General features: G+C 38.9%; 1 protein-coding gene across 1 annotated transcript in view; it reads left to right on the forward strand.

Moving 5' to 3' along the window:
- The window catches only part of KCNH5 (potassium voltage-gated channel subfamily H member 5), a 314,829-nt gene that overhangs the window by 83,524 nt on the left and 216,683 nt on the right, over positions 1-14,622 (forward strand). The window contains exon 7 of the mRNA XM_032875242.1: positions 7,106-7,532. Within this exon, the coding sequence (XP_032731133.1) occupies positions 7,106-7,532 (427 nt within the window). The remainder of the gene's footprint in view (positions 1-7,105; positions 7,533-14,622) is intronic.

Genomic DNA, 14,622 nt, shown 5'->3' on the forward strand with positions numbered 1-14,622 from the left:
ATGCAATGAGAGCATCGATTTGTGTTTTAAATGGCTTTATCTTTGAAATACATTGTTTTTATGCTAATAGCATCCCACATCTCTTTAATGTGGGAATCCATTAAAAATAGCAGGAGCTGAGAACTCAGAGATGTCTTCTGGATATTGTTTGTTGTGCTCCTGTGGCCTGAGGGGCTTGTCAAGTAAGGAAATTAGCTGGAAAGGTAGAAGGCTGATGACTGAAGGTTCTCCATTAGCCTTGCTGTGTTCTCTCTTACATTGCATGTGTTTGATATTCTCTTCCAGCTGTGGGACCCCAGGGATTTGTATGCTAAGAGCTCAGAGGTGGGGATGGAGGCAGAAAACTGGTGGGCTTCAGAGGAGGGCACAGGAGTACTGGAAAGTGTGCAGTGAAATGAAGCAGACAACGAGTGAGCAGATAGAACTGTAGAAAGTACAGAATCAAGATGTTGTTATCAAAAAGGTGGTAGTGCAGAAGGAGGGCGCTTTTTGAGGATTGGCCTTCAGAAGTGTCCAGTATTATTCCATGCGTGAAATTCAAATTTAAACAAGGAATTAAATATAGTTGTGACCCAATCTAAAGGTGAGAGTGAGTCATAAATAAGGAAAGCCTCTAATTTGAATACAATATTGAATATGACTCCCCCTCCTCAAAAAAATCTTGTGATGCAGAAGAAATCCTTAATCTGAATAACGTACTGTGATGACATGTTAACAACACAGCAGTGACTGCTGGATTTCCCAGAACATAACATACTTAAAATGACAATTTTAAGTGTGGCATTCAAAGAGTTTTCACAAAGTGAGCACACCTAGTGATCACTAGTCCTATTAAGAAGCAGAATGTTGGGGTGCCTGGGTGGCTCAGTGGGTTAAAGCCTCTGCCTTCAGCTCAGGTCCTGATCCCAGTGTCCTGGGATCGAGCTCCGCTTCAGGCTCTCTGCTCTGCAGGGAACCTGCTTCCTCCCCTTTTTCTCTGCCTGCCTGTCCACCTACTTGTGATCTCTCTCTGTCAAATAAATAAAAAATCTTAAAAAAAAAAAAAAAAGAAACAATGTTTCCAGAACCCCACGATCCTTCTCATGCCCCTCATAGTCACTACTACTCCCCTAATTAAGGGATCCGCTATCTTGACTTCTAATTCCATAGAAGAGTTCTACCTATTTTTACACTTTTTATACAGGAAATCATATAGTATATAATCTTTTGTATCTGGTCTATTTTGCTCAACATGATTCTTTTTAGATTCATTCTTGTTGTTGTATGTAGATAGTCTGTTCTTATTTATTTTTGGGTAACATTCCGTTGAGTGAATGTGTGGTTATGTATTTACCGCTTACACTGGAGAAGAACATTTACGTTATTTCAAGTTTTAAGTATTTCATCAGTTTCTTTGGGTCTTTTTTTTCCGTTGGATATCCCTTCCTGCTTTGTTGAAGAGTAGTTATTATTCTATCACATTGTAAAAGCAAGTCATTTCACTTTGAGTTTTGGTTATAATGATTGCGTTAAATTCCCTTTGATACAAAACAGTGGAGAAAGAGAAAGTTAAAACAACTTTCCAAATAAAGCAGACTTGCTTATTTGCATATTATTCACTTTGATTAATAGTTTCTGATTTTATAAGTAGTTGAAGGGAACACTCTGGACAGATTCAAAGGTGAAATTTTGGGGTTGTCTTTGGGAGCAAACAGGAGTTTGGTTTGACCTGAGCACTATTGCTATGTGGAGGCATGGTGGGAAACATCTTGGCAGTGCAGATGGAGGTGGGCCTGGGAACCTTGAAGGATATTGTGTTATTGGATACTGTGGTTAATATGATATCTGTGATGAGTCCCTGGAGGGTACTGTGTATTAGAAAGATGAATATGGCACAGATTATTGGGGTTGAGGACAGGAAGACTGCACAGCCATTGGTGGTTATGTGAAATGCACTAAGAATCTGAGGGACTAGGTCTGAGTGATGCTTCCATTCATTCCTAGCTCTCTGACTTTGGACAAGTCATTTACTATGTCTGAGCTTTGGTGTCCTCATATGAACAATGGATATAGGAATCCTGCTGTTGTGGGGATGCAGTGAGTTTGTCCATATTAGAGAGTTGCAGACTCTATAGAGTTCTAGGTCCTCCACATACCCCTGCAGTGGGCCATGGGTGTGCCTGGGTGGGGAGAAGATGGTGGCAAGGTGTTTCATCTCTTTTATTCAGTCATGTAGAGAATGGCCACATATAAGCTAGTATTGCAGGTACTAATGTACTTAAATTACACATTGTGCTCTAGGTATAATACAGAGTTTCAGACTGAAGTCAGATAGTGAGGTGCTTAGAAGCAGGGAGTCTGGAGCCAGACTGCCTATATTTGAATCTCAGCCTCTTAATAGCTGTGTGAACTTAGTCAAATTACTTAACCTTTCTGGGCTATGGTTTTTTTTTTTAATTAAAAATTTTAAAAGATTTATTTATTTATTTAGAGAGGGTACATGCAAACATATAAGTTGGGTGGTGGGGGGCAGGGGGTGAGAGAGAATCCCGAGCAGACTCCCCGCTGAGCCTGGAGCCCAACCTGGGGGCTCAGTCTCATGACCCTGAGATCATGACCTGAGCCAAAACGAAAAGTAAGCTGCTTAACTGACTGAACCACCAGGTGCCCCTAAGTTATGTTTTAATAATGATACCTACGACGTCAGATTGTGTTGGAGATTAAATTAGTTAATGCATATAAGACAGAACAGTAGCTGGGTTGTAGTAAGTGTTCAATATTATTGTGATTGCCTTTTCTAAGTAGCAATGATTGATCTTGCTTTCTGGTTGGTTTATTGTGTGGAAGTGTGTGGTACAGGCTTGATAAAATCTTTATTGTGTCCTTCTATCCCTGTAGCTCCAACTATGATTCAGGTTACTTCCTGAGGATTATGCAGAATGAGCTTAACCCTCATCAGGGCCCTGTGTATTTGAACACAATTAAAATGCCCAGTCTCCTTTTTTCCATTTCCTTCCATATTTCCCAATATGGTATTCTTCTGAGTTCTTTTTTTTGGGCAGTCCTCTGTTGAATATATATTATGTATCTCCTACACTTGTGGTGGTCATTAGAGATTAAGGAGAATTTCTTTTTCCTACTCCTTGCCATGTCTTTATTAATGTAACTCAAAGTTACATTGCCTGTTTTGTTGCCTGTAATTTACTATTAAACCACATTGTGTCTATTAATTATCCCTCCCTAAATTTACTCCATCCGCATTTGCTTGCGTTGTGTAAGTCTTTTCATACATTCATTGAATGTATTGACTGCTGAGCATATTACCATCGACAGAGCTTTGTAATTGACACTAGATATATTCTTCAAGGGGTCTAGAGTTTCCTAAAATGTCATGCATGCAAGCTAGATTTGTAATAAGGTGTTTTGTGGTACTTGTTGTGATAGAAATGTGCAAAGAGTATATGATAACTAAAGGAAGAACTCTTAACTCTCATGGTGGGGGAGATAAAGGTATGTCAATGAAGATGGTGGGAGACGGTGGAGATGTCGGGGAAATGCACACAGAGGAGACAGTGTTTGTCATATACTGTAATTAAGATGCTAGCCACCAAGAGAGTGGGAGGGACAAACCCTTAAAGAAGAAGGAGCAACTAGTAACATGATGTGAAACAGATGGACCTCTGGGAACTACGCGTAGCTGAGTGTGGTTGGAACATAGAAGGCAGGTGGAGGAATTGGTGGGAGAGATGCTGACCAGATTCAGAAGGGCTTTGCATGTCATAGTGAGGAGTTAATACTTAACTCTATAGGTATGAGGTAACAGTAAAAATTGGAGAGCCACAGTAATAAATAGATATGATTTAAATATACGTCAGACTCGCAGCCTGTATAGTGTGATCTGTGAATTAAAGGAAGTAGGAACAGAGCTAAGGTGGCTGATGGAGAGGCTTTTCCTGCTACACAAGTAAGTAAAAACATGAAGTCATGATCGAACAAGGCCTTGGGAATAGGAAAGAAGGGAAATTTTTGAGAGATTTATTAAGTAGATATATTTTGAGCACTTATTTACATCCTTTGATAACACTTAATAGTCAGCTGGATGTGGCAGGAGGCTCAGCCCTACGTCTGGGGGTTGGGGCAGGTAACGATGTCACTCACAAGAGGAGGGGATAGAGAACTCATTCATTAGGAGCAAGGGATTCCCTTTGGGACCAGTTACCTTTTGAACACCTGTGAGATATTTAAACAGAGATATATACATATAGATAGATAGATATATATGTATCTATCTATCTATCTATATGTACATATAGATATCTATCTATCTATCTATCTATATCTATATGTACATATAGATATAGATAGATAGATAGATATACACTGTATCAGTAAGTCAGGAGATAGTTTTGTGCTATGAAGTAGACTGGTGAATTCCATGTATAGAAGTCAGTTGAATCAGGCATATGGGCTGAGGATAATCATGATGAGAACCCTAACACATCACAGAAGCATGGAGAGGGGTAGCCCTAGAAAACAATTTTGAAAGAGATGTTAGTTGGAGAGTTGGTAAAACCCAGGAGGGAGTAGTTCACAGAACCTGTGGCAGAGTTTATAGTGCTTACAAAATATTTTGTAATGTTGGAGTAGTGTTGGACATGGCCATAAGAATGGTGCTTTTTGATTAAGTGGGTTCCTGAGCAGGTAACTTTCCGGGTAGACCAGCTCCTTTTGAAGAGTTCGGCCTGTGTCAGAGATCAGGGGAGCATGTCCTCCCAGCATTTGGACTAGTTCTAGTAGGTCCTGATTCTCTGCATTCTGGTTGAGAGTGGTGACTGGTTTTTAGCTTGAATGAGAATAACGATTTCCTCTGTTTTTTTCTTCTCTTTGTTTTTAGAGAAAAAAAAATCAGGTAGAAATGACTCTTCTGTGCAGTTTTGTGTGTGTGTGTGTGTGTGTGTGTGTCTGTGTCTGTGTGTATACGTTAAGAGAGAAAGAGAGGGAGATGCAGGGAGGGGCAGAGGGAGAGGGAGACAGCGACTCTTAAGCAGGCCTCACACACAGCATGGAGCCCAGTGTAGGGCTCAACCTGGGGCTTGATCTCATGACCCTGAGATCATGACCTGAAATCAAGAATCAGATGCCGAACTAACTGAAGCACCCAGGGGCCCCTTCTGTGCAGTACTTTATAAGAAGTATCACAGTCCCTTTGAAATTTCAAGCTAACTAGACAACAACATCCACAACAGCACCAGGTTTATTTTTTTAATTTAGTTCTGTTTGAGTTTGTCATGCATTTGGACTACGGGTTTCTTTAGAGCAGAAATGAGGCATATTTATTTTAGTGCCCCGAGGGCCTAACTCAGAGGTTGGCCTATAGAAGTGCTTAATAAATGCTTATTTTTGTCTTTGTTGTTCGTGATGACAAGGTTCCATTTCTGAAAGCTTCCCAGTTGTCTTGAATCTTATTACCTTTCAAGATCTCGTGTCACTGAATTCTGCCATTTTGTCTTCTGAATTTTCATAATTCTACTTTTTTTAACCACTTAAAGTTCAGTATCTGTTTTCTCCCCTCAAGTGTTCAAGCAAAATGAGAATTTATTTTAAGGCTGCATTGATGCCACAGCATTTGAGGGTAGGAACCGAAATAGAGCCAGACCTAAGGTATTGAGCCTGAGACAGAAAACTGTCAAAATGTTCCTGCTACTTTCGTTTCCACAAATTCTCTTGTTTCTACTTCTCTTTGTTCTCTCCCTTTCAAATATTTATTTTGAAATATCTCAGTCATATGCTACCATATGGAGTATAATATAACCAAATGCATTTTTTTAAAATATTTTATTTATTTGTCAGAGAGAGAGAACACAAACAGGGAGAGCAGTAGGCAGAGGGAGGAGCAGTTCCCCTGCTAAGCAGTGAGCCTGAAGGGGGACTCGATCCCAGGACCCTGGGATCATGACCTGAGCTGAAGGCAGACGCTTAACCAACTGACCCACCCTGCCGTCCCAACCAAATGAATTCCTAACCGTTTCATCTTAACTATCAAAAACCTTTTGATGCCAAAATTAGAGTCTTACTAATGTCACATCTGTCCCATTAAACCAATTCCTCTGTGTTGGTAGTAAGGAAGCTCAGAGTGAGTTATGCTAGACTCCTTGTCTCCCCCTTGGGAGAAAGAATTGGCAATAACGGAGTCATAGACCTCATGAGGTTTGGAAGTGATGGTCCAATGAGAGGCTTCCTGATCACAACTCTGTCTCCCCTCCCTGCATCAAGAATGAATTTATCCTCTTTCCCCACATGGCTTATTATATGCTTCCCCCCAAAAAAAATTACTATGGGACTTCCAGTGTTTGAAGAAAGTGTAGGCTGTATTCCATTTGGATAATGTTGTATTGGATTTAAGCTTCTCAGCAAAATATGAATTACCTTGCTGCTGTTCCCTTATAGTATTCTTTTCTGTGACTATTGTTAGGGGATGATAGGATTTTGTAGATTATGTACCCATTTTATGTTCACCTCTTAACTTTTTCAGAACTCTACAAATTTACTGCTTAGCATGACCATGAGTCATGGTAAGAGGTAGTGGAAACAACAATGGCCCCTGCTCATTCTCCCCACATGCCCAGAAACATTTCCTGTTTGCTTGCCAGTAAGATTGGGATTCCTTTCTCAGAAGTTTGGTGCTCATGGTTATTATAAAGTGAGAAATAAAAATAAATGTTTTCGAGTAGAGGATAAGTTTTATAGGCAGACATAATAAAAGGCCTGGTTTCATCATCCTATTTCTATACTCTGTATATATTGCATTTGAGTAATTTTCTCCTTTGGTTTTTCCTCTGTGCTATTTATCCTTCACTTATGAAGACAGATTGGATCTCCCTTAGCTAATGAAAAGTTGTCTTATTTAATAATTCAGAAATATCTTATTTCTTGGTGGGAAAAATCTGCTTTTTAAAAAAAGTTTCTTTACCATTTCAGCATTTTTGTTGACTTAAAATCAGAGCTGTATTATATGTATGTTCTTAGCACATAGATGGGCAATCAGGTTCATAAAGGTAAACCATTGAATTTTTTCCCAGCCTTTTCTTTTCTGAAAGGGTCATGTCATTTCTTTTCTTTTCTTTAGGGAATCAGCAGTCTCTTCAGTTCTTTGAAAGTGGTGCGGCTCTTGCGACTGGGCCGTGTGGCTAGGAAATTGGACCATTACCTGGAGTATGGAGCAGCAGTCCTCGTGCTCCTGGTATGTGTGTTTGGACTGGTTGCCCACTGGCTGGCCTGCATATGGTATAGCATTGGGGACTATGAGGTCATTGATGAAGTGACGAACACCATCCAAATAGACAGTTGGCTCTACCAGCTGGCCTTGAGCATTGGGACTCCTTATCGATATAACACCAGTGCAGGGATATGGGAAGGAGGACCCAGCAAGGATTCTCTGTACGTGTCCTCGCTCTACTTTACCATGACAAGCCTTACAACTATAGGATTTGGAAACATAGCTCCTACCACAGATGTGGAGAAGATGTTTTCAGTGGCCATGATGATGGTTGGCTGTAAGTATCTTGTTTTTTCTTTTTAAAATTAGAAAATTATTGTTGTGGCAGTTTTCCAGACTCCATTCTCTAACAGGATTAAAATGAAATTACTTTGTCCTCAGAAAGGCATTTAATCCATATTACTTGCATTGGTTTAATTTTTTATTCAGCCTTAGAAAATAAAAATGCAAAATAATATATTTTACTTTTTTAGAATATATTAACACATGAAAAACAGTGTAGATAGAGTGATACAAAAATCAGGATGGGAACTCTTTGATTTAATTCTGTTCACAGCATTCTATCTGGCAGAGCTCTTTCCCAGGGAGATCACCATCTAGAAAGGCAGCATCTGGCACATCCCATAGATTTTGTTGGCAGTGTATTAAATTCCAAAAAAGCAGACGGGATATGATGGGAAATGCATAGTTTAGAAACCACTTTAGTTAGTAACTGAACTCTTGACTAGTGTTGATCTCAGGACAGTTTTATGTTGGTTTTTACAATTAAGACTCAGAAAAAGTTTTATAAATCTGGTCTTCATTACAAACACTCTAGATTGAATATATGCCTCTTTGAGAGAATGAAAAGATTAGTAAATACAAGCTCATTGGGCAATGATAAAAGTGCCCACTATTTACCAGGCATAATTGAGTACTAAATGTCCGGATGTTGTTCAAGGGAGTAGAATGTTCTCTAAAGGAGTCAAAGAACATGTGTCGTCCACTCTGACTGAGGTTGGATTTTGTTAGAAGATCAAAACCTTAGGATCTCCTGTGTTAGGAGATACATATCAAAGAAGCTGTTTTAAAAGAAGATTTTGAGGGAAACTTCACCATAATTTACCCCTTCAAGTTGACTGAGATGATTTATCCAAGCCTAGTTCTGACCTCTAGAGTAACCATAAGATCATCGTACTAGAGGTATGACTAGTGTTATTAGGACCTGTTAAGCCTTTGGGTCATGATCTTTGGTTTGTGGATTGAGCTGTCCTTTCTGAGATTCCACATTACAGAGGTTTACATTTTGACACCGATGGGGAAGATGTTAGGAGTTCGGGAGTGTCAGGTGGCCCATGAAATGTCAATATCTTGGGTCAGTGTAAGGCAGTTTTCACATTTTCAGAGTTGAGGGTTTTTGATAGCTATTGGAGCACGAGAGAGTTGGCAGTTTGGCTTCCATCTCTCTGCATTCCTTCGTGCAGGTTCAGGAACAAGAACGCACGGGTTCTACTTGCTGTTTAGAGGTAAAGAGGTAGACTGAGAATGCCAAGTGCTGTCTGCTTCATAGGCTTTTAGGAGGAAGTATGTTCCTACATACAAAGAGAACCTGATAACTAATTAAACTGCTGTCTCCACACCCAACGTGGTAAAATGTATTGGTGTGTTATAAATTCAGAAGACGACATTGTGTCAGATGTGTTATTTATTACTATACTGCTTTTAGTATTTATATAATGCATTTTGCCTTATACTTGAGCTTAGTTAGAGTTAAAAAAAATATTTAGAAGCGATTATTGATTCACTGGAGACAGCAAAGATAGTATAGAGAAGGCCTTTGTGCCCTTTACCTAGTTTCTTCTAATAGTTATATCCTGTATAATCAATCCAGCATATGATCGACATTGACACTAATACAATATATGTGTGTAGTTTTGTGTTGCTTTATCATGTGTTGATTGCTTTAACTACCACTGAAATCAAGATACGGGATTGTTCCATCACAACAAAAACCTTCCTTCCTCGTATTACTCCTTTATAGTCACACCCATTCCTTCCCCCAGAGCATCCTTAAGCCTTGACAACTACTGTTTTGCCCTTCTTCTATATAGTGTTGATTTTGAAAATGTTATGCAAATGGAGTCATACAAAATGTGACCTTTTCAAATCGGCTTTTGACTTTCAGTATAACCCCTTGCTTGAGTTGTATCAACAGTTTATTCCTTTTTATTGCTGAGTAGTATTTCATGTTTGGATATATCACTGTTTAGCTGTTCATCTATTAAAAGCCATTTGGATTGTTTTCAGTTTTTGCCATTACAAAGAAAGCTGCCATGAACATTCGTGTACAATTTTTTTTTTTTTTTTTGGATGTAAGTTCTCTGTTCTCTGGGATAAATATCCAGGAATCAGATTGTTGAGACGCACAATAAATGTATGTTTAGTTTTTAAAAGAAGTTGCCAAACTATTTTGTAGAGTGGATAGACTAGCATAGTTAGATTTTTTTTTCTTTTTTTTTTCCTCAAGATTTTTGAACAATAGGATAATGGGCAAATAAAATCTATATAGAATTGGAGGTTAGCACTCTTCACTTTGTTTCTCAGGCCCCAAACCTAGGAATCATCTTACATTGCTGTTTTTCTCATTTATTACATCTTTTCATAACAAGTCTTATTGCCTTTACTGTCAGAATACATTTGATTATTTCTCTCCACTTCCATAGCTTACCACTCAAGACCAAGTCACCGTCACTGGTCAGGACATTTACTGTAATCTCCTATATGTTCCTTCTGTTTTTACTCTTGTCCCATAGTCTCTACCCAGAAGTGATGGGTAGAGCTAAAGAGTATTATGCTAAGTGAAAAAAGTCAGAGAAAGTGAGAGTAGCCCCCTTTTAAAATTTTATTTTATTTTATTTATTTTCAGTGTTCCAGCATTCATTGTTTATGCACCATACCCAGTGCTCCATGCAATAAGTGCCCTCCTTAATACCCACCACCAGACTCACCCAACCCCCCATCCCCCTCCCCTCAAAAACCCTCAGTTTGATTCTCAGAGTCCACAGTCTGTCATGGTTTATCTAGAGTAGCCCCCTTTTTTCCTTTTTTTTTTAATTTCTTTTCAGCGTTAACAGTATTCATTGCTTTTGCACCACACCAAGTGCTCCATGCAATCCGTGCCCTCCTTAATACCCACCACCTGGCTCCCCCAACCTCCCACCCCCCACCCCTTCAAAACCCTCAGGTTGTTTTTCAGAGTCCATAGTCTCTCATGGTTTACCTCCCCTTCCAATTTTCCCTCAACCCCCTTCTCCTCTCCATCTCCCTATGTCCTCCCTGTTATTTGTTATGCTCCACAAGTAAGTGAAATCATATGATAATTGACTCTCTCTGCTTGACTTATTTCACTCAGCATAATCTCTTCCAGTCCCATGCATGTTGCTACAAAAGTTGGGTATTCATCCTTTCTGATGGAGGCATAATACTCCATAGTGTATATCGACCACGTCTTCCTTATCCATTCGTCCGTTGAAGGGCATCTTGGTTCTTTCCAGTTTGGCGACCGTGGCCATTGCTGCTATAAACATTGGGGTACAGATGGCCTTTCTTTTCACTACATCTGTATCTTTGGGGTAAATACCCAGTAGTGCAATTGCAGGGTCATAGGGAAGCTCTATTTTTAATTTCTTGAGGAATCTCCATACTGTTCTCCAAAGTGGCTGCACCAACTTGCATTCCCACCAACAATGGAAGAGGGTTCCCCTTTCTCCACATCCTCTCCAACACACGTTGTTTCCTGTCTTGCTTATTTTGGCCATTCTAACTGGTATAAGGTGGTATCTCAATGTGGTTTTAATTTGAATCTCCCTGATGCCTAGTGATGATGAACATTTTTTCATGTGTCTGATAGCCATTTGTATGTCTTCATTGGAGAAGTGTCTGTTCATATCTTCTTCCCATTTTTTGATATGATTATCCGTTTTGTGTGTGTAGCCCTTTTAAGGTAAATAAGAGCACACCATTTCTTTGCTTGAAGCCCTCCAATGTTTTCCATTGCACATAATATAAAATCTAGATTCCCTACCCTTCTAAATCTTCATGGTCTGGCTGTTGCCAAGTTCATGAAAGTAGTGTCTTTGCCTATTTTTTGCTTCTGTATACTCAGCTTCTGAACAGTTTTTAATGCCATACTCAATCTCAGTTTGTTGTATGAATGAATGAAACTGAAGATGGCCTTGATGGCTAAAATGAGAATTTCTTGTTCTTGAATCCACTCCAGTTAGGTCTCTGATGAAGATACATGCTAGGAAAATGTGCACGCTTCAGGTTTTTTCTCTGATTCCTTTGTGAAAGCCCCGAGTTCACCTATGTCTCCCTCTGGGAATGTAGTGGCTCCTATCACTGGATTGCTCCAACTCTTAAGTTTCTAAGCCCCTGATGATAAGTTCTAAGAGGATAGTTAGTGAAAGCACCAACAACCCTTTCTCCTACCACTTTTTACTCTCCACCTTCTGAATCTACCTGCATTGAAAATTTTCACGTAGATTGAGTTGAATTTTCAAAACCTCATTTGGTTCATATTGGTTCCGTTCTTTCTCTACTTCATGTATGGCCAATTCTATTGATATACCTAAATATCTTTCTCCTGCTTTTATCTTTATATAGTTCCTACCTTGATTTCAAGATGAAGACCTGGTCTTAAACTTGGTCCTTTTCTGAGTTTCTGCTATATTCTTTTAAGACCTGAGCATTGCTTTTCTGTTTATAAACTGGTTTCTGACATTTCTTTTGCCTGTTGACTTTGGTTTTCTTTTTATGCCTCAAGTCCAGTTTCTATTGCCAGGAGTGTTCCAGGGAGATGCCTTTTTAATTTCCTTCTTAGTCTGAGTCCTTTAGTAATTTAATGGCATGTTTCCTTTGCAGCAACCCAAGAAGTTGATAGAAAACTGTCAAGACCCATGAAGTGTTACAGTAACGTTTTGCAATTCCAAAATGTATTAGACACACATGCTAAAATACCAACCAAATGTGCCTATTGCAGCTGTTTGTAATTTTAGTGTCACTTTTCTCCCTACAATAACACCAAGGAAAACAAACAAAACAAACTATTACTGTACCTAAAACCCAGTATGTGTTATCAGCCATAGATGGAGCTACAGATTTAGCATGTATGTCTGTATGCCTTTGTGTGCATGTGCGTGTGCGTGTGTGTGTGTGTGTAAGGAGGGTAAAGGAAGAGGGAAATAGAAAACAGAAAGCTTCATGTTTTTAGTTGTGCTAAGATCCTAGTCAATCTAGAATTGAGTGGTGTTTGGGAAGTACCACTTACAATCTTATAACCCAGTAACTGAGAAAAATGTTTTATCAAAAGGTTGATGGAAAAACCAACTGCCTATATTCTGTGGAGGAAAATGCCTATATTCTGTGGAGAAAAATAATCACTACTTGTAAAATGATAGCCTATTCTTCTGGAGGAAGTCATCTAAAGTTTCCATGCCTTCTAGCAAAATTGAGAAACATTAATGGCTGTAATTTCAGTTCCTAGGTCCTTTCTGAGCCCTCTTCTTTCTTCAATAGCCTTTCCTCTCTGACCTTTAGGTCCTTTCACTGCTGATGCTGACTTGCTTGTGGACTCTGTCCGGAAACACAGTTTCAAGGTTCTCCTTGCTGCTGTCAGACAAATCTTCAGACAGAACCTATGACTGTGGTCTCCCTTCAGCCCCAGTCACCTTATGTTCCCTCTTGAACCTTTCTGTGTCAGCAGGATCCCAGGATAGTTCTTTTATCTGCTACCTGGGGATTTCTTAGACTTAAATCCTTTGTGCATCATTTGTCCAAGGTGGAGAATCTTCCTGCTCAGATTGTAGAAATGGATCTTCTCAACATATGTCTACCACCATGCATTCTTTATCTCCAGTCTGTCTGTTCTCAACTTGGGCATGCTCTATGCCTTGAGTAGAACTCCATGGCTTTGGTAGCAGCCATTATACTATCTCAGGATAGTATGATCTCTCTCATTAGCATTTGTCCATTCACGAATGAACCCAATGACCATGCTGATGTTCATGGAATTCACTACCAAAGGACATTTATGAAAAGATATTTTTGTATTTAGTTCTGCAACAGTTGTGGAAAATAACACACTTTTTTTAAAAAATCAAGATGTGGGTAATCTCTTTACTTATTTGCAGAGCAAATACTTCATGATACCTTCATGAAATGTTTTCTAATCCATTTCATTTATATAATCTTATTGAGCTCCTAATAGTTTTTTTTCCCCCCAAAGATTAGCAGACTGACTAATTTTGCTTCTATTCAGAAAGCATCTTAGTGCACTGATGGTTTGTTTTGATGGCTATAAAACAAAGCAATATGAGAATGGAACTTTTCTGATATGATTATCCTTTTGTCTTAATGTATTTTTGTGAATCCTATTCTAAAGAATTATCAAGGAAGTAATTACTTAGTTTCTTCTTCATTACTAAACGATCACATAAATTGTATTTTACTTTAACCCAACCATTATAAAAATCTATATACTGGCATCTGTCATTATAATTAAAAAAAATATATAAGGCATGAATAACTTTTTTCCGTAAGTAATTTGTGTCTAGCCCTAAATTTCTTGCTCCCTCTGTTTTGTTCTCTTGCTTTGTTTTGTTTTAATACACGGTTAAATACATTAGTAATCATGTAGACAGCATATTTTAGATAGCATATTTCAAAGGACTGTAAGACTAGACTTTGGGTACTTGTTTTATTTAAAAGTGCTTTTTTCTTTTTGGTCTTTCCATTGTTGCCTGCTTGGTTGCTAGGTTGAGGCAGCCTGATTCATGTGATATATATGGCAATCAGAATCTGTCCTGGTGGGATTCCACGCAATTAAGTCTTTAAAAGTAAAACAAAGCAAAACTAAAAACTATAAATGTGAAAACTGCTGAGATTTAATTGGAAGACAGGCAGGTAGTCCTAGTAATGCTAATCTGCAATTTTCAAATAGGTTGTAATTGATGATAGCTCAAACAGTCTAAGATCTTTGTGTAATTGACTGATACAGTTTATAATGCAGCAGCAAACAGTTTAGCACATTTAGAAGTATAGCAGGACCATCTGCCAGTGGCTTGTATATGAGGAGAAATTCAGATCTCTATGTGGGTGGTTAAGCCACCAGGGAGCACTTAGTTACATACTGGTCACTCCCTAGCACGCAGGGGAGACCGATGCCAGGTATCCTATTCTCCAGTTGATGATCTAATTTAGCATTCTCTGTGGAGTTCAGATAAAAGCCAAGCTGGGATTATAGGCATTGCTTTCAACTCTTTCTATGGAGAGAAAGGAAATAAATAGAAAATGGTGAGACCCAGAGATCGGAAGAATATGGAATAAGT

The sequence above is a fragment of the Lontra canadensis genome, unplaced genomic scaffold, assembly GCF_010015895.1.
Source record: "Lontra canadensis isolate GAN:19392208 unplaced genomic scaffold, GSC_riverotter_1.0 scaffold55, whole genome shotgun sequence".
NCBI lineage: Eukaryota > Metazoa > Chordata > Mammalia > Carnivora > Mustelidae > Lontra > Lontra canadensis.